Genomic DNA, 21,725 nt, shown 5'->3' with positions numbered 1-21,725 from the left:
GGTCTCTTCTCCCAAGGAACAAGCGATAGGACGAGAGGAAATGGCCTCAAGTTGCGCCAGGGGAGGTTTAGATTGGACATGAGGAAAAATGTCTTTACTGAAAGAGTGGTTAAACCTTGGACCAGGCTGCCCAGGGAAGTGGTTGAGTCCCCATCCCTGGAAGTATTTAAAAGACGGGTAGATGAGGCGCTCAGGGACATGGTTTAGTGGGCATGGGGGTGTTGGGTTGACGGTTGGACTCGATGATCTTGGAGGTCTCTTCCAACCTTAATGATTCTAGGATTCTATGAAAATAAGCGTTAGCACCAAGTCCAGCCCGATCTGGTTTTCCAAAAGGAGCCATCTGCATCCCAACTCCCTCCCCACGAGCCGCTTTCTGGATTTTTTTAAGCAGTTTCCCGGCAAAACCTGCCCCATCCCAGCCGCCGTCCGCCTTCCCTGCCCCCAAAGCACTGCGGCAGTTCGCCCAGGTCCGGGGGGGCTGCAAGCAGTTGGTTTTTACAGCCCACAGGGGAAAGAAAAATCTCTGCAGCGACTAAGGGCAGGGCCGGCAGCGACAACCCCTTGTCCGGTCTGAAGCCCGCCAGCTGGAGAGCACGGGGGGAGCACGGCCAGACCTCCACCTGCTCTTATTTAGCGTCACGATAGGGAACACGGGTATCAGATAAAGCCCTCCCGTGGCTCAGCATAGCTCCGTGGAGCCACGGTCTGCGCCAAGGATTCCCACACCCGAATGGCTGCGGGCAAAGTGCTATTTTTCCTGAGCATCAAGGAGGAGGGAGGACGGAGGGAAGGTAAAGCCGTGGGTTTCCGCTCATCGATGGGAAGGTCCCTAAATTGCAGGCAACAGGGCCAAAGTCTTGTTTGAAACAGCTCTCGGCAGCCTCGAGCAATGCCGCTCCATCGTAGGGCTGCGAATGCACCGAAACCTTTTGGTGACACAAACTGGATTAACAAAGCGCAGCCGTAACGGCTCTAAAGATGACGTTTATTTAGGTACTGCAGGCTGCATCGCATGTATAATACAATATTACAGTAATTTAGTATTGTACAGAAATAATTAAAAACTTTACAGCTCATTACAAAGTATCTTTGGATTTTAGCTCATTTAAAGTACACTGATCGACACGTAATACCACAGCGTAAATAGCCACCCTTTATATACAGACCCACTACATTTACAGAAATCAACAGAGAGACGAGCTGGAAAAGGCTCTCCCGAGGCACGGCGGACGTTAACGGTGGTGAAAAAGCAAAACGTACGTCGGCTGCAATGAGCACGCTTGGGGCGCGCGGGGAGGAACGGCACTAAAGACGAGGCTGTCCGAAGCGAGGCGGGAACGCGTCGATTCACACCCTGCCGGTTACCGCTCGGAGCGCGGCTGCCCTGTCGGCTTCAAAATCAGTTTGGCAGGGGAAAGCGAGGGGGAGAGCAGCTGCCTTCTCCTGCCGAACAAAAGCACCGCTCCTACCGAGCGGGTAAGGCCGGTGAAGGGGAAATGTCTTTAACGCATCCCTACCGCTCTGCGCCCCCTCGCTGGGTTTAAGGAGCCCCAGGCCACGTCCCTGTTCTCTCCGCTGCGGCGTTCGGACGCCAGAGCCAGGACAAGGCTTAGCCAGGCTGGGCCAGGAGGCTCCGCTGCCAGTCGAACCCAGCCTAGCCGGGGGCTCACGGGCAGAGAGCGGCAAAAGCCGAGCCTTTCTCGGGGGTGAAAAATACGACGGTGGTTTAGGAGGAGGGTGGAGAGAGCAGAAACCAAAGCAAAGATGGATAGAGGAGATGAAGGAACAAGACACTTATTTGTGACCCCAGCTCAAGAGTATTTTGTAGTGTGACCAGTCTGCACCTTTACTTACTAGGGAGGATCTCCCTCTCCTAAAAGCCAGGCAGCCTCGAGGCCGGCGTGAAATCCAGCCCCTCGCTGCGTTAGTTGCTGACCCAGGGATAAGGCACTGCGAAAACTGAACTTGTGCAAAGAACCGGCAGTACCAGCGTAAGGACAACACAAGCATCGACACAGAAAAGACTCTTCAACAGCTCCGTTACCGTACAAACAGGTCTGTACAACACCCAAGCTCATTTCGTGCAGGTTTTCATGACCGACGGGTAGGAACGAGGGGGGTTTCTTGGTTCGTAGGAGAGCAAAGAGGCCTTGAACATCCCGCCTCATGGGCAGCTTCCATCTCAACCACTGACAAAACTCTCTTCTTAAGGACTCGGGCAGTATTACCACGCAGAACTTGTTTCTATTAGTTTTCCTCAACTAAACGACATCATTAAACAGCGAAGAGCCAAGGCCCTCGAACCGAAAAGGTATCATTTCGGACACAGAGATCAAAACACCATGAGCGCTGGACGTAACACAGGAAAGAGTCTTGGCTTGGTTTGAGAAAACCCAAAGAAGTCCCTCCAAAAAAATACCCTCCTCTTGGCTGACCCGGAGCAAACGACACCACGCTTCAAAAGCCCGCACCCCGTGTGGAGGAAGGGACCCGCAGAGCTGCGGACACGGGTTCGGACCCTTACGTTTCCTACGAACCAACGCAATTTTCTGCGTTGGCCCAGAATCCGAGATGCATCCACGGTTCAGGGATCCAGAAAACGAGCTTGCACCACCGAGCAGACACAGGAGATGAGATACTCGCTACAAATCACAGTTCCCGCATTAAATATTCTTCTTCCCTGTATAAAGTGCATGAAAGTCTTGGAAAATATGCATAGCTATTAACGCGCCAGCCTCAGTTGCTGAGCAGTTCCAGTACGAGCACCTCCTCCTTTATGCTGAGCGTAGAGTTTTTCTAATGTTATCAATTTAAAAAAAAAAAGCATACGTTACCTTCAGTATGGTTTTAAACTGTTTTCTGGTTAGTTGGCTTCGCTGGCGCAGAGTAACAGATGGCTTTGAGTAGAGGGATGTGCACTCACTGTGCCCAAATCTTGGAAAATATCTTTAGAAGAAGCCTCACGTGCTCAGGAAAGCTGGGGTGAGCAGGAGGGAGTCAGAGAAGTCCTCTGAGAGCGTCCTCACGGCCGGATTGGATTTGTTTGGCTTTCTGGAGCTTGCGCCGCATCGGGGTGAGTCAGTTAGGGTGGCTTCATTTCTGGGGCCAGTGTCAGGGCGGGATTTGAGGAGAGTTTTAGTTTCAAAAGTCAAACGAGACGATAAAAACCGAGAGGGCTACGAGTAAAATCCTCCCTCCACCAAAGTCAACCGGGCGCTCTGTCAGCAGAGCCACTTCGTCACGCTCATCGTCCACTGATGTTTGAAAACATACCAGCCATATTGAAGACGTTTGCTTCCAGGTCAAGTTATCCTAGAGGAGGCAGCAAGTATGGCCCGTTCAAACCGCGTTTCACACCCCTCTAAATACGCACAGCACGGTTTTGTAACACGACCGAGGGCGGGTGGGAGAGGAAATCCACCCCCCGTATCGGCCGGTTGCAGCCTCCGACCACGTGCTCCAGATGTGCAAACACTGAAATACGTCCCTACGCGGTCAGAGCTGTAGTACAAACACGGCCAGAGGAATTTATAGTGGGTAGCATAAACAGTGAACTATTAACCCAACTACCTTTGCTTGACCCTTCCGCTCCTGCGACTTGGGTACCTTTACATTGGCCCCGGAGAACTCCGGTCTTCAGAGACAGCGGTGGAAGAAAAGAGGCTTCCAAAAGGACTTGGCCAGGTTCTTCCCTTCATACCTCCCCCAAAGGGGCCACCTAGCAAACATCGAGAAGCTTTAAAGACATCCCTAAATCCCGTAAATGAAATGCTGAGACTAAATAACAAACCCCAACTGTCAGTTAGGGGGCTGCTTCACATTAGCTGACTTTCTGCAGCACATCAGAACAAAGTGCAAGTAGAAAAACGGTAAAGATGGGTTTTAGAAAACTTACAAGGCAGCATAAGACGCATCGTATTAATCAGCGGGCGGTCTTTCATCAGTAAGACCCGTCACACCCCAAAACGAAACGTCGTTTTGTTGCACGAGTCAAGTCTATAAAAACAGCTGCAACTTTAAAAACCAGGATTTTAGCGTCTGAGTTATTCATTATTAAATTTCTCCCATCGTCTTGGCTTGAACGGACAGGAGCTTCGTGCAAAGGAAAAGGAGGAAGAACTGTACACTAAAAATATCTTTAAAAGCTGGTCTGTACATTTTATATTAAGATTTCTTTATGAAAATTTAGGAAACACTGAAACTAGGTACACAAAAAGGATACACGAATCCCTGGCAGTACTATGCATGCTGCACTGTAACCCATCCCACTTATTTCTGCTACAGATTAGTTTCTATTTTAATTTTATTCCTTCTGCATAAATGATATTAATTACAGTAAATCAGCATAATTATCTCCTTCGCTAAGCATCCCTATCTCCTTTGATGACAATGTATCTTTCCCTTGGACCTCTGAACCAGATGGGTAAGGCACTTAGATACCCACGTGCAGCACGGGCGGCGACTAGACACATATTAAAGTTTCACCATTAATTTAGCATCCTAAATATTCCCCACGTAGATAAAACGTCTATTGCTCAAGCTGTCCAATCCCCCCGTAATGACTAAACAAGATAGAAACAGCTCAGAATACGAGAGTCCGTGGCCGTTCTTGATCTGTTAGAGAATGAGCGTATGTACGTAGATACCTGCACACGTAAATATACACACGTGTACAGTAACGTGTAATTTGTGCCACAGGCAGTTAAAAACTAGCAAGGGTTACCAAAAATAAAATCAAGTTTTATAAAAGCCAGCCCAAACCTCCCCCTTTCAAGAGAGATTTGTTTTGGGGACGACTCTTCAGCTCTTCAGCCGGGTTTGCTTTCGCGTGCCGCTGGGACGGTTTAGCTGGCGACGGAGGCACCTCCTCTTTGGATCGACGCTCGGTATGGTGCTAGTAGAGCTCCTCTGTGCAACGTCGGGCGGTGGATGATTGTAAAGCGCAAACATTTCATATTTTAAAATAATAAATAAAAATAAATAGACTGGATTAATCCCGTTACAAGGACAGCGGCCCTCTGCTTTGCATAGTGTCTCCAAAGGCTGGGTGGGAACATCGAAGCACTTAAGTGCTGATATCTCTGCAAAAGTCCTCTTGGCCCAAAGGACAGAACCAACGAGAAGAAGGTCCTGCCGCTTTGGGGCAAGTGAGAGAGGGGATCCTGTCATGGTGAGAGCACGCGTTAAAACAGATTACAGACAGCAAATTCGCTCAACTCCCCTCTTCCCTAAAAAGAAGGGATCAAAAATATTACAGAGCGGGTCATGGGCCTTCTCCCGTTCCCAACAAATCAGCCAGAAAGATTGTGCTGATTTCCACAGAAGAAGAGAGGGACAACAGGACAGGAATCAAAACGGGCACTGGTCCCAGGACACAAAACCAAGGAGCTGTTGCTTTTTTAAACAAAGGAGTTTGGGGGGTTCTTTATTTCCAAATAAAGTTTTATGTCCGCTTCTCTGCCTGTCTGGAATCGTTATAACCTTGCCCTTTCACCACGTGTTATGTGATACGGACACAGCTCTTATGAAATTAGAAAAGAACTGTTATTTTGGGGAGGTTTTTTTTTTTTTTTAGAATTGCCGGTTACACCGAGAGAAGCACTGGTGCCTGGGTAGTATTTTGTAGCTATTGGAAAGCCATGCCATAATTTGAACAATTTACGCATCTCTTCCTTCTGTGAAAGGTGGAAGAGAGCAGAGCTTACACCCACCCACCGCCGCGAGCTTTCACCGGCTGCCATCAGTCATACCCTGAAGCGTCGCAATTTGTAACAGGAAACGAAGGATGTAGATCCAGCACCGTGACAAGGCAAAGAATTAACATGTCAATCACCCAAAGCAGAGAAAAAACCCTTCATTAGTGTTTGCCAGAAACTAGAAGTTCACATGGTTGGTTTAGCTTCCCAAAGCTAGAAGACCTGCTCCCCTGGCTGCGTTGCACGGTGTCTGCTGCGCTGGGTAGGGCTGTCTCAGTTTGCCCAGGATTTCCTGTTCTCCGCATTTTTCTGGCTCTTCTCTGGTCGCAGCGTGGATCCTCCTTCTGATTTCGCCAGGGCTGTGAGCGAAGCCAGGTTGGAGGCTGACCCGGAGAAGTTGCCACTCTTCCTGTTCTCGGCGGCGGCTCCTCCTTGCAACCTCAATCCGGTGCTCCGCCGCCTCGCTGGTCCCGTGGCCTTTTTAACTCTGCCTGGTTTCACAAGCAATCCGTAGCCTGGGTTGCATCTGAAATACTGCTTCCCTCCAATCGAGCCATCATTCTTACCTTTGACGAGAAGAGAAAGAAAGATGATAGACAAAATGGCTTTTATTGTGTGCATATGGCGTGCTACTAGGAGGACACTGGAAGAAGAAAGCAAGAAGAAAATGCTGAGATGGAAAATGACTGTGAAGGTAAACACCCAGGAGGAGAGAGCACTATGGGCACTAGGGAGCAAAGCTGGTATGAGAGCAAACAAATCTGAAGATCGATACACTTATTGATATAAAGACGAGTCTTCCAGCTACCAGAGGAGTAGAGAAGTGGGAGCAGCCTTCCCTCAGGAGTGAAGATAAAAAAAACCATCAGCTGGTTTTATATCTGCACTTGATATAAGATTAGAGGAAGCAGCTGCCTGCAACAGCAGAAGGCTGGACTTGATTCGGGTGGCTCCTAGCTGCAGGCTTGTGCTCCAGTGACACCAGCACGCTTCACTGCCGAACACCAGCAAAGCCACTGCATGGAGACAGTTACTTCCTCCCCGCTTGCTATTCAGGGGAATTCTTTAATTTCACCAAAAAGCCTTAAATAGTCAGTTCAGCAATAGATGCATTAGCAAACTATCAGGAAGGAAGGAAAAAAGACATTTAAAAGAGCTTTTGGTTTTCTGAGTTGACGAGTGTCTGAAGTTGAGAAGAGTTACTGTTTCCATGTCATAAAACCTCCACAGAACAGAAAGACTCATTTCTTTACACTGATGCTGTGGAGATCTATTTCTCCTTTTAGATCATTTAAAATTCTCACGATCGCTGTTCTGGGTACCGCAACAGAGACTGCTCCCATCTGTAAAGGGAATGTGAAAAGATACAACAGCTCTTTAAATGACATAAAGGTCACCCCTTTTGTTTTACGGGTGTTTCCTTCTCTCTACCATCATTACCACGTTGGGTCCAATACACCCTCACGTGGCCAAGGACTTGGACTTCTATCCCTGTTTGTAGCGTGACCAAGATACAAGTTTGTGACTGTATTTCCCAAGTGAAGCTCCAGATGTGCTAGAAGCCAGTTATGCTCCAACAAATCAGGGACTTAATCACTGTGGAAACAGAAGGGGGAAAAAAAAATATCTAGCAACATCAGCAGTTGAGTCCTCGACGGACCAAAAATCTCGTAGCCGTTCGACTCTTCCACGAACAGTGAAGCTGATGTTTACCAGGTACGTGCAAACAGCTTAACAGAATTAGCACTGTGGACCAGAGTAGCCAGACAGGGAGGGAAGGTGACTTTCCAAAATGGAAATGAATCTGTAAATATATATTTTTATTTTTTTTAAATAAGGTACGAATTCAGGACTGAGAATCGGGTCTACAACTTTCAAAGGGATTAGAGCTACAGTTTGCTTTCTGGGATGGCAAGCTCCAGACAGTTTTCCGAAACCAGCTTGAAAACACACCATCCAGTTCAGCTTTTATGAGCACACCATGCGCAGGGAAGATAACTGCTCATTTAATGGGAGTTCTGGATCCTTGACACCGTATTTATCTTGGTGAACGGCTCTGATCCCAGGGAAGCGTGCAGCAGAGACGAGCACGGGCAACTCCCTGGGACGTGCTGATTCACCAAACAGAGCCTGCCCTGCAGACTTGGAATGCTACAGCTTGGTTAAAAGGATTTAAATAAGGAGCTTTACGTGCCCTTGGTAAACCAAACCCTCTTACTATCAAAGGCAGTGGTATCTACTGCTCGTCTCTTGAATTTTCCACTAGCGCGCCCTGCCTTCCCCCAATCCTGCCTACTCTTGGAGAAAACGCGTGCCATGAAAGTGGACGTGAACCTGCAGAGGAAGGGAGTTATGAAGCCTGGGGCTCCAGCAGAGAACAAACGCCAGCCGTCATCTTCCTTTCATCTCTCTCACTTTAAAGGGCCTGTGCTGAAGTCACTGTTTTTCTGTGTCATGCTACAACGGCACATACGAACAGAGCCTCCCCAGGAACAGCACCCTGGTTTCCAAAAAGTATGTATTAGAGCCTAAATTCTGGGAAGTCTGTAGTTGTGCAGGTAAGAGTCAGACAGGAATGACAAATGAGAAGCTGAAAGAAACCTTAAATAATTTGATGTCCGGGTGGTCAATGTATGATTATTTCCTACTGGTTTTCATATACATAGGTATATACACACACAAATAGTCTTTTGTAATTTTACAACTTATTTTAAAACAGTTTGTGAGAGACTAGGTAACCTGTCAGGAGACTTTGCATCTTACTTAGCCTAAATGTTCCTTTGCTCATTTGAACCCCACAACTCCTGTTGCACTTTGGACACTCTTATCCTCAGAGCAGAAGTCCAGAAGAGAACTCTTTAGACACAAGGTGCATCTCCTACAACTACATACTTACCGAGCTGCATTGCAAAAGCAATCCTGATTCCTACCTCCATTGTAAGAAGCCAATGAAATGACTGAAAAGGGACACAATTCAGTCAGAGGTCAGTGAGACTAGGTTTACAAAGGCAGAGTGGAAAAAGATTACCAGCGGGGAAAGATCTTTTATATTTCCCTTCTCAAAATGCACCCAATGCTAATGACCCCCCCCTCATCAAAAAGTAGCATTAAAATGAACACTGCGAACTCTAACATGCTATCTGCTTTACACCCGGTCTAGATCATATTTTACCTGAAGGTAAATCCAGTTCGACACCAACCCATGTTCCCTCTTGAAAGTCTGTGGGCCCAATATATCTAACGGTGCCCGTCTTATTTGTGCCAACTGTGACATATTCTCCCTCTTTCAGCCACTCGGGAATTTCATTGGCATCTTCGGAGTCAGAAGTCTCCTCCAGTTTTTCTTCTGCCGCGTCTGATCCATCATGGTTCAGTCCATGGGCAGCGGACGTGCTCTTTTCTCCTTGCTGCTCTTCTGCTTTTAGTGAACACGTGGGATCTGTCCCCAGCATGCTTGTAAAGGACTTCAGCTCTGACGTCTTGACTTTCTGGATTTTGAAGGGGGAGGCTGCAATGCCGGACTGGGACAATTGGTCAGGATGAATCCGTGGTTTGGGAAACCCCACTTCTGAAGACCCAGAAGCCATTTCTTTTTTCCTAGCGTGTCCTGCTGACTCCATCGATTGTTTGGATAACAACTCCTTCTTTGGAGTGGAGGTAGAAAGAAAGGTTTTTGCATCAGTGGCTACAGAGGCATCATTTGCCTGCTCGCTTTGAGTCACAGGAGATGCGCAAGATTTTGATTTCAAAGCATCATTTCCATTCACTTCAGTGCTGTCTTTAGGTCTCGTGTGAGCACTTTGAAGGCTGAAGGCGGGTAGACTCTCTCTCTTAGTACTGAGACAGCTTTCTGAAGAACCGTCCAAGTGCCCTGGCACGTCAGAAGAAGAGACCTGAGCCACAGCGGGAGCTGGGAAGTCACTCACTGCAGGCATTTGACCCCCTGGCTGAGCCACAGCATCGCTTCCTGCTGCAAGGGCTTCAGAGAGGGTGGCTGTCGAGACGCTATGAGAAAAGTACCCGCTGGAGGCTTCACTCAGAGGACTTGGAGGTCCTTCCTGGGAGTCCTGCACCTGGGTGTCTCCTGTGGGCTGCTGCAAAGGCACTTTGGGTGTCTTTTCCGGACTCTTGTCTGCCTCAGACGTCTGCACTGCAGTTTCGAATGGCTGTTTCCCCACTTCCTCTTGGTTAATCTGAAACAGAAGAGGACAGGGACCGTGGAGCTCTGTTATCCAAAATATCTGGGCTAAAAGGACAGATACAAGGCCTCTGGGAAGTACTAAGGCCACCAGCTTATCTAAATCCCTGTGTAGCTGCAATCTCCAAGAGGTGCGAGCTGATCTGAAGTCAGCTTTGCAAACCTGGTAGGATTGTCAGCTCATTTCTTCCATTAATAAGAGAAGTGTCGACTAAAAGAAATACGTTCTCCAATATTTACTGAAAAATTATTTATATTACAGGAATGGTCATTTTCTGTTTGAATAGCAGGATTTATATGAAATGTGAAACAGCCATGATCTATAAGTCTCTCACAGTTATTTGGCTTAACTCTCAGGATTGATAAATCATGCCTCTCCAACTAAACTGTCATTTATGTCCCCGTTTCCAAAAGCCATTCCCACCTCAATGCCGCCTGCACCACACACTTTCAAAGTATGAAATTAACTGCACCTTGTGAGATTAACAGCCCATTTTAGTGATGTATTTCTTGGCTGTAAAGTTTACTAAATCTGATAGATCAATATCTTTTGCCACCACATGTACTCTAAAAGATTAGGATGTCTCTAAATCTCTTTGGGAGGGAGAGAAGAGGCTTCTAATATGAAGGGGGAAAAAAAAAAGTGGTTGGAGGACAGCAGATTTGTACATATCCTATCTTAAGTCTCAGGTGTACATTTTTGTTTACTGTTCAAAATTTTGTTTTTTATCCCATCTAGTGGCAACGTGTCCGAAACTACAGGATTTTCACCTATTCTGAAGTGCCTTTTCCATTGGAAACATAAGTGGCACTTGAAGAAAGAGGGATTTGATTGAACTACAGGAATTTCAGAACCAAAGGCTAGCTTGGTACTGCTACGTGAACGGTAATACAAAAAAGTTTTTTTTAAATATTCCTGTGGATTAAAGACATATTTTTAGCTTTTCTATGGAGAGGGTGGTGTACACGTGGACTCTGGAGCTCTGCTCTTTCTTTGGGCTTTCCCTTTTAAGCATTCAGATAACACACATTTTGCTAAGACAATAAAAGCACAGTGGGAGAAAGCTGATTTGCTATTCGTAAGACTGAAGTTCTGCTGAACTGTAGGAGATCACAGGGTCTATTTTCTCTCCAGCTTAGCAAGAGCCTTTTTTTCACGCCGATATCATGAATTGGCTTGAAATATAAAATTGAGAATTAAGCTCAACACTCAGAATAACAGACACGTTCTGCTTATAGGAAGTGTCAGAGCCTAGCAATTTGCCTTTTAAAGCGGCAAAACAGCTAAATTTTAGCTAGTTAAGCAGTCATATGATTAACCAGGCTTTCAAATATAAAAGTGTAACCAGCGATAAGGGGAGATTTTACCAAGACCTAAGAAAACACAGCAACACACACTGCATTTAATTGTCTCACAGTGAAGCAACAGTAGAAGTGCAACAGGTTTTAAGGAGCTATCCCAGCAGTTGCTTTTGCCACCTCCGGTTTCCAGGCATGTGAATATGCAAATTGTATTATCACATCCTGGGATGTGCTTACCTGTTTCACCCTTCCAGCGCTGGCATCAATACTGGCAGGCTGAACCATAATTCGTGGGACAGCCTGCAGGAATGAAAAAAAAAAAAAACCCAGAGCATCGTTCACTTAAAGGATTAAATATTGTCAAACTGGTAAACATTAAAACTTACATTTGAAATTTTGGAATCGCAAACAAACCGTTGTCACGAAGGGATGGAGCACTGCTATTTTATTGCATTCTGACAACGTACTCCGAAGGGGAAAAAACCTTAACCAAGGCACCCCAGAATTTTAACGCCTAAGCAGCTACAAGTACAATTTCACAGTGTACAAAGTCTCCTTTTAATGCAGTCAAAGAGACCGCTGAGCAACCAGACGACGAAGAGGTCTGAGGTCGCGCTGGTCTGGCTAGTGAAAACCCCAGCTTCAGTCCCTCTCCCAAACTCTTTCTCCATCTCCAGTATCTTAATTCAGTTTAGCTTTTGGCATTGTTCACTTTAACTCAAGGAGGAAGCCAGAAACAAGATCTGTGCATCTTCTTTTCAAAGAGGGCATCACCACTGCCTGCTAGAGTGAAGACTACACCTGCTATTTGCTAATCACAATATACCGGTCCCGTGTCAGAAGGACCACTTCGCAGTTTCAACAGTATCTTCTCTTTTATAGCACAGGGTTTGATATGAAGGCTTTGACAATACATGTCCCTCGCTTGCTCTGTATTCAGGTTTTTGTTTTCAATATTTGAAATAATCACTCTCCTAAGACTGTAACAGCAAATTGTGACACTTGACTATAAATCTCAGGTTAAGCTGTCAGCTTGGGCTGTCATGCACTGTTGACACAGGAGTGTTGACCAGTTCAATGGAGAACCTTGGGAAAGGGAAGCATGAAGAAAAGGAGAGTGCAGAAAAAGGCAGAAACAACTCTCTTTAGCTCTGTTAAATAACGTACTGCAAGTGCAGGTTCATACTTTCAGGTAAAGAGCTCTTTAAGGGCGACATATTATACAATTGAGACTCTGTCTTTTTTTTGTTTTTTTTTTTTTTCTCTGAGGGACTTGAGAACTCCTTCTGTAGCAATAGGCAGGCAGCGCTCATCTCCGAGACAGCTATTTCCAGAATTCAACAATCTGTTTAAAGAACAGAAACTTTCCAGCTGAAGAGTAAGGTACTCTTCTCTTGCATCCTTTCTAAGTACAGTAAAGCAGGAATATGACCAATCCTATCTTGAAAAGAAATAAACGTGGGGGAAAGGAACAGCTATTATTTATTCAGAGATTGCCAGGCATTAAATGAAAACACGGTTGTTCAAGGTAAAAAATAAAAAGACAAAAGACGGACAAAAACTCCAACAGGTTCACAGTGGATCAAAATCATTTTTTTTAAAGACATTAAAGCTTCAGTTCAATAAAAGAAAGCAGGAGAGGAGGGGTTTGCTTGTCATTAAACCTGCTAATTGAAAGTACACCACTGAAGTGGGGTTCAGAGCAAACTGGCTCTATTTCGGGTGCACAAGGTATTAGCATTTTGAGATCCTTACTAGGACATGCACTGGGGCTCCAGGAAGCAGATGGTGACCCGAATCAGAACAAATCAACGAGGCCTAAAAATAAACACAGCTTTAGGGCTCGTGATCCAGTGGTTTTCAGACACCTCGTACTCCAGAACTTCAGCTTCCTTTGGAATAAAGCAGCAATCTTCTAAGACAAAAGTATTAACCTGAAAACAACCGTAGTACTGACTTGTGACTGAGTCCAGAGACAGCTTAGAGCAATGAGGTGCGTGAGTACTCTGACTCGTCCTGAAGCATTAACTCAGACATGCAAGGATAACTTGATTGTCATAACAGCCAAGTGTTTCACTTTAACAAAGACTAGAGAGGAGAGGGATTAACTTTCTTATGAGAAAACCCTGCAAATTTTAGGTTTAATAGAAGCTTATCACGGTGTTAAAGGGAGCAGAGTATTTGGCAGAACACTTATTCTCTCCTCTTCAACCATCTATGAACCATGGGTTGGTCCACCTTGGGAGTGCAAAGCCAAGCTATTAAATATCACCTTTTAATGAAAAAAATATCTGTAGTCACAAGGCATTAGGGCTAATCCCTAGGCAGGCACTTACATCCCTAGGCATATAGCACTTTAAACCTTTTGCAGAGGTGCAGCTGAACCTCAGTGAGAAGCCAAGGCTCTTGAATTCAAATTATCCTAGTTAAATATCTCCATGGTCCAATGCTAAAAGCACTGCATTTTGGCATCTCAGAAAGGTCGCGCAAAGGAAAAACACTGTCCTTGTTGCTTCCACACTGCTGTTGTGATCTGATATAGCAGGGGAAACAGCCTTTTTCAGCAGACCTTCTATCACGAGCTAAAGCCAGCTCCAGGCTCTCACACTGGCACCACAACACAACTTGATCTTTTTGCCCCATTTTCTCCCAGTATACGTGCCATCTCTGGGAAGTGCTCTGAGGTCTAGTATAATTATCCAGAGATAAGCACTCAGAATTGGAATAAGAAAAAGTATTTAAAGATATTTCTCAGTTCCTTTGATTTCCTTTTCTCCCTTTAAAACAAATAAACAGAGGAAAGCATTTGTTTGGGTTTTTTATCTCTCAAAAACCTTCAGTCTTACAGCCTGTAAATCCATGAAACATAAAATTCCAGTTGATATCAAATAGCAAAAGAAAGAAAACCGTTACACTTTAATCATTCCTCATCAAGTTCTCCCCCTGAAAGGATGACAAATCTCAAAACTACAATAACTTTGCCAAGCAATGTTTAGAAAAACATGGAGAAAAAAGCAATTATGAGAAGTGGCACTTGCCCAACTTTAGCGTTGACAAGAAACAGATGGGCAGAAACACCCTCACTGGGGCAGCAAGGGTACTAAAACAAATCTTTGTTATGAAATGTAGTCAAGTTACTTGGGGGGGGGAGATACTGCAAACAATGTGTTTGACTATCTCTGAAGACATTTACTGGATGAAAAATATTTCTGAATCGAGAGCCAAATTCTGTCATTAAACGTTTGTAGATAGCGACTGCTAAACCAGACACATATATTTACTCAATGGCAAAACATGACCCTTTAAAGTGATAATTTTTGGCACAATTTCTTCAACCAAGCTGACAAAATATGAAGTAAGAGAGAACATGAAAGCAATTAACTTTAAAGTATCTTTGAATCTTTGTAGAACAAAAATTGTCTTTTTCTTAAGAGCTGCTACTCTGTGCAGTGAGTTTATAAGGATTTCTAAGAGTGTGTATTTTCTGGTCAGATGAGAGGTCAGTTTGCACATACTCTGAGGTGACCAAAAGCCATGTAGTTACTAGTGATTAGCGTAATCTGGAGAGCAACCTGGTATGTTGGTGAGCTTGACCAGGAAAAGCAAGTGTGTATCTCACTGCACTTAGAGAGGCACCAAAATTAATCCTAAATGAACTCTTTTTTGTACCGTATATTACATATATATAACGGCAACCTCTTCTATGAGCTCAGAAAAACACATTTGGTATTTCTATGTCATTAAACATTTTGTAAAACGCCTCTGACCATGGTGACCGATGACTTCAGTACAAAGCCTTTTGACTTCATGTCACTGGATGAAAATCCTTCAGTGTTAACACCTAATATGCAGCAAGTTCAGTGGCAGTTAACAGAACAGACTGGGCCAACCCGTACAAGAATTATCCTCCAAGCTCCAGAAATGGTCTAGCCAAGGTTATAGCTGATGCAATCCTAAAAGGGCATTATCAGAAAGCTTCCACTGCTCTTGTCTATGCTTTACCATCCGCAGATTGGAGTGACTGAGCTCAAGGACTGTCACACTGACAGTATTATGGTCACATCACCATTTAAAAGCAGCTATTGGAAACTTCTGCAGCAGGGCATAACAGTTGCTTCATTAAATGTAGATTTACATCAGTTTTGAGCACTCAGGATAAAATACTTTCACGAGACATACACAGCAATGCAGTAAGAATTCTGAATCCCCTAGTACATAGCCAAAAAAGTTGAATCCATTTTAAAAAGGTCCCCCCGAACAATATTCCTCTCTGCCCTCAATTTTAAAATCATTTTGAAGTCATTAATCATTCAAATATAACATCTCCTGCATTCCAAAAGGAGATCTGAAACCCAGTACAAGTTAGTTTGTTGGTTTTTTGGTGTGTGTTTTTCTTCTCTGAAGACACCGTGCATTTAAATATTAACCCAAACAAAACCCTCTTATTCCACCTTCTATATGTGGAACATTTCAGCCTGTAACCATACTTTTGAATTCCACGTTTCTAATATACTTTATGCAAAATTAACCATACCATTTTCTATGCAGTTAAATTACTTCAGTCCTAGGTCCGGGCAGATTAAAAGGGTAATTCATAACCATTTTCAAGTTAGTTCATAAAGAAGTTTCAGTGGTTTGCTCTAAGAACTTTAAAAGCCAGTTTTCCATACTCATTCTCATTAAAAACTATTTGTATGAGGATGATAGCGAAAACTGAACTCGGAAAGAAATCAAAACACTAACAACTCAGTCCCAAGAACTAGACACATATGAGCTCAGCTGGCCACAGAGGATCTGTTGAGCTATGCTGATTATAGCATCCAAACGATTCTTTATTTGAAACTCTGAAAAAAAGCCTTTGAGATTTTAAAAAAAGGTTCTCCGAGGCCACAATATTTACATTTGATTAAGGAATGTCAGTTCTAGCCATTATACTATTCATCATGCACATCCATGAAACTGTTATTTTTTTAATGCACTGCCAGAAAAAAGCTTTTGTCTGTTTAGATAGCTTTTCATTAACTGCATTTCATTATTTTTTAAGATTAATTACTACGTCTGCATCAGAAGGTGAAAGAGAAAAAATTGAGAGCTGCCCTCTCCATGTGTCACACGTCTGCATTTCCGTACCACAAAACAAAAATGAGTTACATTAGCATATGGAAATTCAAATAGTTTATTATTTTTTTAACATAGCTGTGACTCAAGATCTCTCATTTAAGCCATGTGCTAACAAAAAGACATCTGAGCATCCAACAAGGTTCTCGAGTATGAAGGTGACCAAAATCCACTTACCAAATGCACATTGGTCAGAGGAATGTGCTTCTGCCACAGCAATGTCAAAAAACAGAAACTGAAATTTAATATGTACATTTTTAATGTCAGCACCCAATGATGCCCTAAAATGTAATTACACGGGCAGTTCCTGGAGATCAACAGGGTCGTAAGGTAAAGAACAGTAATTCTGCTTGGTGTACACTATGAAAGCCTCAGCATGTTAATAAAAAAGACAAGCTTCAAGAGCAGGTACATAATATAATTAAGCACAGATAGATGAAACACTGATTCTCCATCCAGTCGCATATTTTACGCAAGTATTTTAAACTTTTCCCCCATCAGCAATAAGGTTTGGTAAGGCTTTAAATCTTGCACACTGCGATACTAAGCTTTTTCAAGAACGGACTTGGAAAATAAAAAGCAATTCCAGCAATCAAAAAGGTTTAAGTTGTTGGCTTTTTTTATTTACAGACTACCGGCAATTAATTTAAAGGCATCAGATAATGGAGAAAACAGGCATTTTCTAACTTAAAAGTATATAAACAGCTTCATCAGAAACCAATCTTTTAGGTACATAAACAGCTTCATCGGAAGCCGTTCTGCTAGTTACATAAAGAATCCTATTATGCCAAATTAATTCAATCTAACTAATTAGAGAGCAGGAAGTTCTTTCAATTATTTTATGTGCTGTCTGAGAAACACACTTGAATACGAGAGCAGATTTCATTAATTGCGGTTCATTATTCTCCAGATTAGTTACTAAACTTGCATCAGAAGGTCAAAGACAGCAATTTTGTTAGCTGCCACCACCTTGACTGGAATGTCTCTGCATTTCTGAAACTCAGGCAACCACTGACTATAAACAAAAAACAGCACCGGGAAAGACCATTTTGTTAAGATAATTTTTGTATGTGCTCACTTTAAGGTTGATGCCAGCCTAAGCAACGGCGTATGATTGAAATAAAAAGCTGCTAAAATAAAAAAAGGTATTTTCAGAACAAGCGATCGGAACTCCATCTTTTGTTTACTCGCACAGAATCAGAGATGCGGTAACGCGTCCACTCAGCGAGCTGCTTGGTCGTGACGAACTTAACTTCAGTTATAAACTTGGAAGAAGGTTAAGTACTGCTCCCTTGGAAATGATGCTCAAAAGCACTGAAATCAACTTAGCCCTGAGACCCTGCTTACAAGGCGCAACAAATCAAATCTGATGCTTTCTGCAGAGACGTACAGTCATCTAACCCTGATAATTTAACTATAACATATTGGAGATTTAATACAACAGCTGGGCCAGCCATCTAGTTCAAGACGGTTCACCAGCATTTTTCCAGAACAGGTTTTAATGACATTAGATAATGAAGTACTCTCAAATAATGTAACAGATATGCACTGAAAAGGGAGCTTGACAAGAACTTTGGAAATTCTCTTTCACTGTAGTTGTTCGATGAACCAGGAGAAAGTAATAAAGTGATCCCCTTAGCTTTTTGGTATTTATGTTCAAAAACCTGTTATTACGCATCTGCTCGTTTGCGATTAGCCAGGAAAGGATGATTTAGATCTTTCTATTTGCTTTGTAAAGCATTCCTTTAGTCATTTCTATTCCTGAACCTAGCTCTCCCAATTTGCTGTTTACGGCAACAGAAGTCCATCAGTTCCCAGTTAGCGGTCAGATTCCTTTGCAATTACAGCCAAAAAATCCTTTTGGCCTCGCCTCCCCCTTATACTTCTTGTAGTTTCCCACCTACTCACCTTGCACATTCGTTTACGCCCCCTGCCACTGTGTATCAAAGTTTTATTCTGCCACAGAACTAAGATGTGTTCCGTATTTTCTGAGACTCAGAAATATCATTTTTTGTGTCCTCTCTATTGCATCGTTTCCTACAGTTATGCACAAATTACTAGCTTGCTGTCTCGCTCTGGCAGGTTAGCGATAAGGTGTTAAAGCTGATTGCCAAACACTGACCCCCATAACAGCCCCATCATCCACGGAGTACAACGGCCATTCATCACCGCCACCGGTTAAATTCTTCTGGCCACATTTGCATCATCAGGCCATTATAAAGAAACAGCAAGAAAGATTACGAGACATGATATTTATGATCTTAAAGCCAGACTCACTACAACAGCACGTATTTATTTTTTGTGCTGCACAGAAGCAGCTGTAGCTAATTCTGTAGCAGTTCCTTCAATTTTCGCTCTCTCTTCTATGCACTGTGATTGCTAACAGGAGTGAAGAAGCCCTGGTTCCTTACTGATAGAGCTGCGAAGAATATCTATAAACCTCTCAAACCAGTGAGGTGTATTTGTAATACAACTGACTTGTTCTGTTACAAAACTAAAAGTGGCAAGTAATTTTAAGATTTCATTTTAACTATACAGATCCAGTGGTCATGGAAAAACTTAGGTTGCTCTCCAATGCAACCAAGCATAACAACATCACACACTCCTGTTTATATGTTAGCTTTTTCTTTTTTTAAAACAAAGCAGAAATAGCATTTTCCCTATTAAAAATTGTTGCGATCATGATCTGATTACTTGAGTTTCCACAGTAATCCATAATATAAATTAAAATATCTTTAAATAGATGTCTTTGTAGTTTAAAAACTGACTTCAAGACAAATAATACAAGACTGATCTCGAACAGTAGGAAGGAGTGGGAACAGGTGGTTAGACTAGAGGCAGGAAATTAGACCTCGTTTGTAATCTCAGCTCTCATTGATTCAGTAAGAATTCAAGAAGTTGTGAAAGGCTCTCACTGCAATTGTAAAGAACACCTATTTGCATCTTTCAATACCAGAATACCTTTAAGAAAGCCACTGCCTTAATTTTAATTCTCTAAATTTCATAGATGAGTAAGGTTCTACGAATCCAGTCTCAACACTAAGGCTGTTGTAAGCAAAAGGCAACATGAAAATGTAAAGAATTAAAGTAGATAAGATTTGGGAGTAAAATTTGCTCCTTTTATTACTTTGTAGAGAATAGAACCACAGTCAAACTAAAAATATTTTGAATCTGCCTTCCTTTTATTTGTGCTAGGTCTGTCATAAGTTACTTTTAAAAATATTTAAGTGTTAGTGTATTTATTTTTGGTCTATTTATTTAATATTTCACTGTACTTCTACAATGACAAAACAACTTCCTGTAATCCTCAGACAGTCTTATAACAGCAAGTTTACCTGTAGCAAACAACGGAATAGAATGTCTGGATCCAGTCACAACAAGTAGTTGCTTGGGGATTCTTAGGGTTTGTTTTGCTTTGTTTTGAGAAAGATATCCTTTAAAACATTTTTCTGCATGTAAAGAGGTATGGAAAGGTCTCAGTTAACAGGTAATGTGCTTCCAGAACTCCAGACAAGTGAACAAGACAGCGGAGTGAGCTGGACGGTTAACAAAGCACGGACAGAGTGGACTTCCACAAACTTTAACATGTGAGATCTGGCTCCAGATTTATCTTCATAAGTTTTTTAAATCTTCCAGACTTACGCTATACAGGACTACTCCTTTATAAATAAACTACAGACTCTCAAATAAAGGCGAAAATATTATTTATAATGGGATTCTGTATTTCATCTGTTTTCTTTAAAAGAAAGTAGTGTTTTCTAGTCTGCTTGACCACGCATTTGCTACTGCTCAGAGCACAGAAGCCACATCGAGAGCAGGTGGAGTTTTGCAACACAGCATCCAAAAAAAAAAAAATCAAATGCTTCTCTGACATGTGGAATAGACAAAGAGAACGAACAAAGCAACTGTCCAAAGTACATAGCAGGTAAAAGGTGACATGAGCTGGGGCGAGGGGCGGGGGGGAATGGTGTATGAAATAACAAATTAAAAATAGAATTACATTTTCCACTTGGCAATACACAAACAACACTAAGTGCACTTCATAAATTTCACTATTGTTGCTGTGGTAATTTAGTGGTATTACCATAAATCACGCTGGTAGTGTACTTGGCACTTTAAAAAAGCCAAGTGGGCTGAGTGTATCAGTAAGTTTAAACAGCTCCACTATCTCTGGACAGAATGGAGGGGAAATGCATCACAAGGCTTTACTGTGACTAAAAGCCTGGTTTGCACTGCAACAACATATAAAATATGTTTTGCCAGCAAGTCTAACAGCACTCACCAGTATTACTGCATAGCCTATTTGATTTCATTTTTTACCTGCTGTGCAAGGGGAGAGGTCTGCCTGCCCTTTTTCTCATCTCTAACAGGAAAGAGAGACTTCAGCAGCTTTGGCATCTGAGGCACAAAGGACTTTACAGGATTCAGATAGGAAGCAGCAAGGCTACCAATACCTGTTGGAAAAATTAAAAAATGAGAACAGTTATGCTTTGGGGAAAAGGAAAAAAAAAACCCAACCCAAAACCCCCTAAAAAAGTATTACAAAACTGTTATCATTTTAGTCTGAGATGACACCTTCCAGTGGTCAAAGCATTAGCCAAGGAAAAGCATTGAGTGCTTGCTCCTCCTTCAAAAGGGACATATGAATTTGGGTAGGTCTTAATCTGTGGCCCCAGTATACAGAAAATCTTTTTCATCACATAGTGTGAAAAAGCTTGTTGTTTGCAATTCGAAGCATAAAATGCTTTATAACTTGCAGAAGCAGGGGAAAAAAAAAACCCCAAGAAACAAAATTGAAAAAGGATGTCCATACAGCACACAATTTTAACAGCAATCACAAAACTTACTAGAAATAAGAGATGAGAAGATCCAAGTTAAGAAAAAGGAAAAAGTTAGGGGCATTCAACTCTTCTTACTCATGCTGCCGTTTTTTCTACATTACTCCCCCCTTGAGAAAACCTAGCTAGATGTACTAAACATCACTACTATATATCTCTGCACTCTCAGTTACACATTAGGCACATCAGCTGCAAAATAACCCATCCAAACCCAGTGCTGCTTATTTTCTAACACATTAGCAGCCTTACTGTATTTGCTGGTGTCCTGGTTTTGGCTGGGATAGAGTTAATGTTCCTCCCAGTAGCTGGCGTAGTGCTGTGTTTTGGATTTAGTGTGAGAATAATGTGATAACACACTGATGTTTTAGTTGTTGCTAAGCAGTGCTTATACTAAGTCAAGGACTTTTCAGCTTCCCATGCTCTGCCAGCGAGGAAGCGCACAAGAAGCTGGGAGGGGGCACAGCCAGGACAGCTGACCCCAAACTGGCCAAAGGGACATTCCATACCATGGGACGTCATGCTCAGTACAGAAACTGGGGGGAGTTGGCCGGGGGGCAGCGATCACTGCTC

The 21,725-nt window shown here is 43.1% G+C and overlaps 1 protein-coding gene across 1 annotated transcript in view; it reads right to left on the bottom strand.

Moving 5' to 3' along the window:
• Positions 1 to 1,708: 1,708 nt before the first annotated feature.
• Positions 1,709 to 21,725, bottom strand: part of KIF13B (kinesin family member 13B) — a 141,233-nt gene continuing 121,216 nt past the window's right edge. Inside the window, exons 39-42 of the mRNA XM_009319762.1 lie at positions 20,638 to 20,771; positions 11,437 to 11,499; positions 8,872 to 9,892; positions 1,709 to 6,265 (exon numbers count right to left, since the gene is read on the bottom strand). Coding sequence (XP_009318037.1) covers positions 5,973 to 6,265; positions 8,872 to 9,892; positions 11,437 to 11,499; positions 20,638 to 20,771 — 1,511 coding nt within the window. The 3' untranslated portion in view covers positions 1,709 to 5,972. The remainder of the gene's footprint in view (positions 6,266 to 8,871; positions 9,893 to 11,436; positions 11,500 to 20,637; positions 20,772 to 21,725) is intronic.

Source organism: Pygoscelis adeliae, unplaced genomic scaffold, assembly GCF_000699105.1.
Source record: "Pygoscelis adeliae isolate BGI_AS28 unplaced genomic scaffold, ASM69910v1 Scaffold121, whole genome shotgun sequence".
Taxonomy (NCBI): Eukaryota; Metazoa; Chordata; class Aves; order Sphenisciformes; family Spheniscidae; genus Pygoscelis; species Pygoscelis adeliae.
The sequence above is the reverse complement of the archived record's forward strand: the minus strand, read 5'-3'. Positions and strand labels throughout refer to the sequence as shown.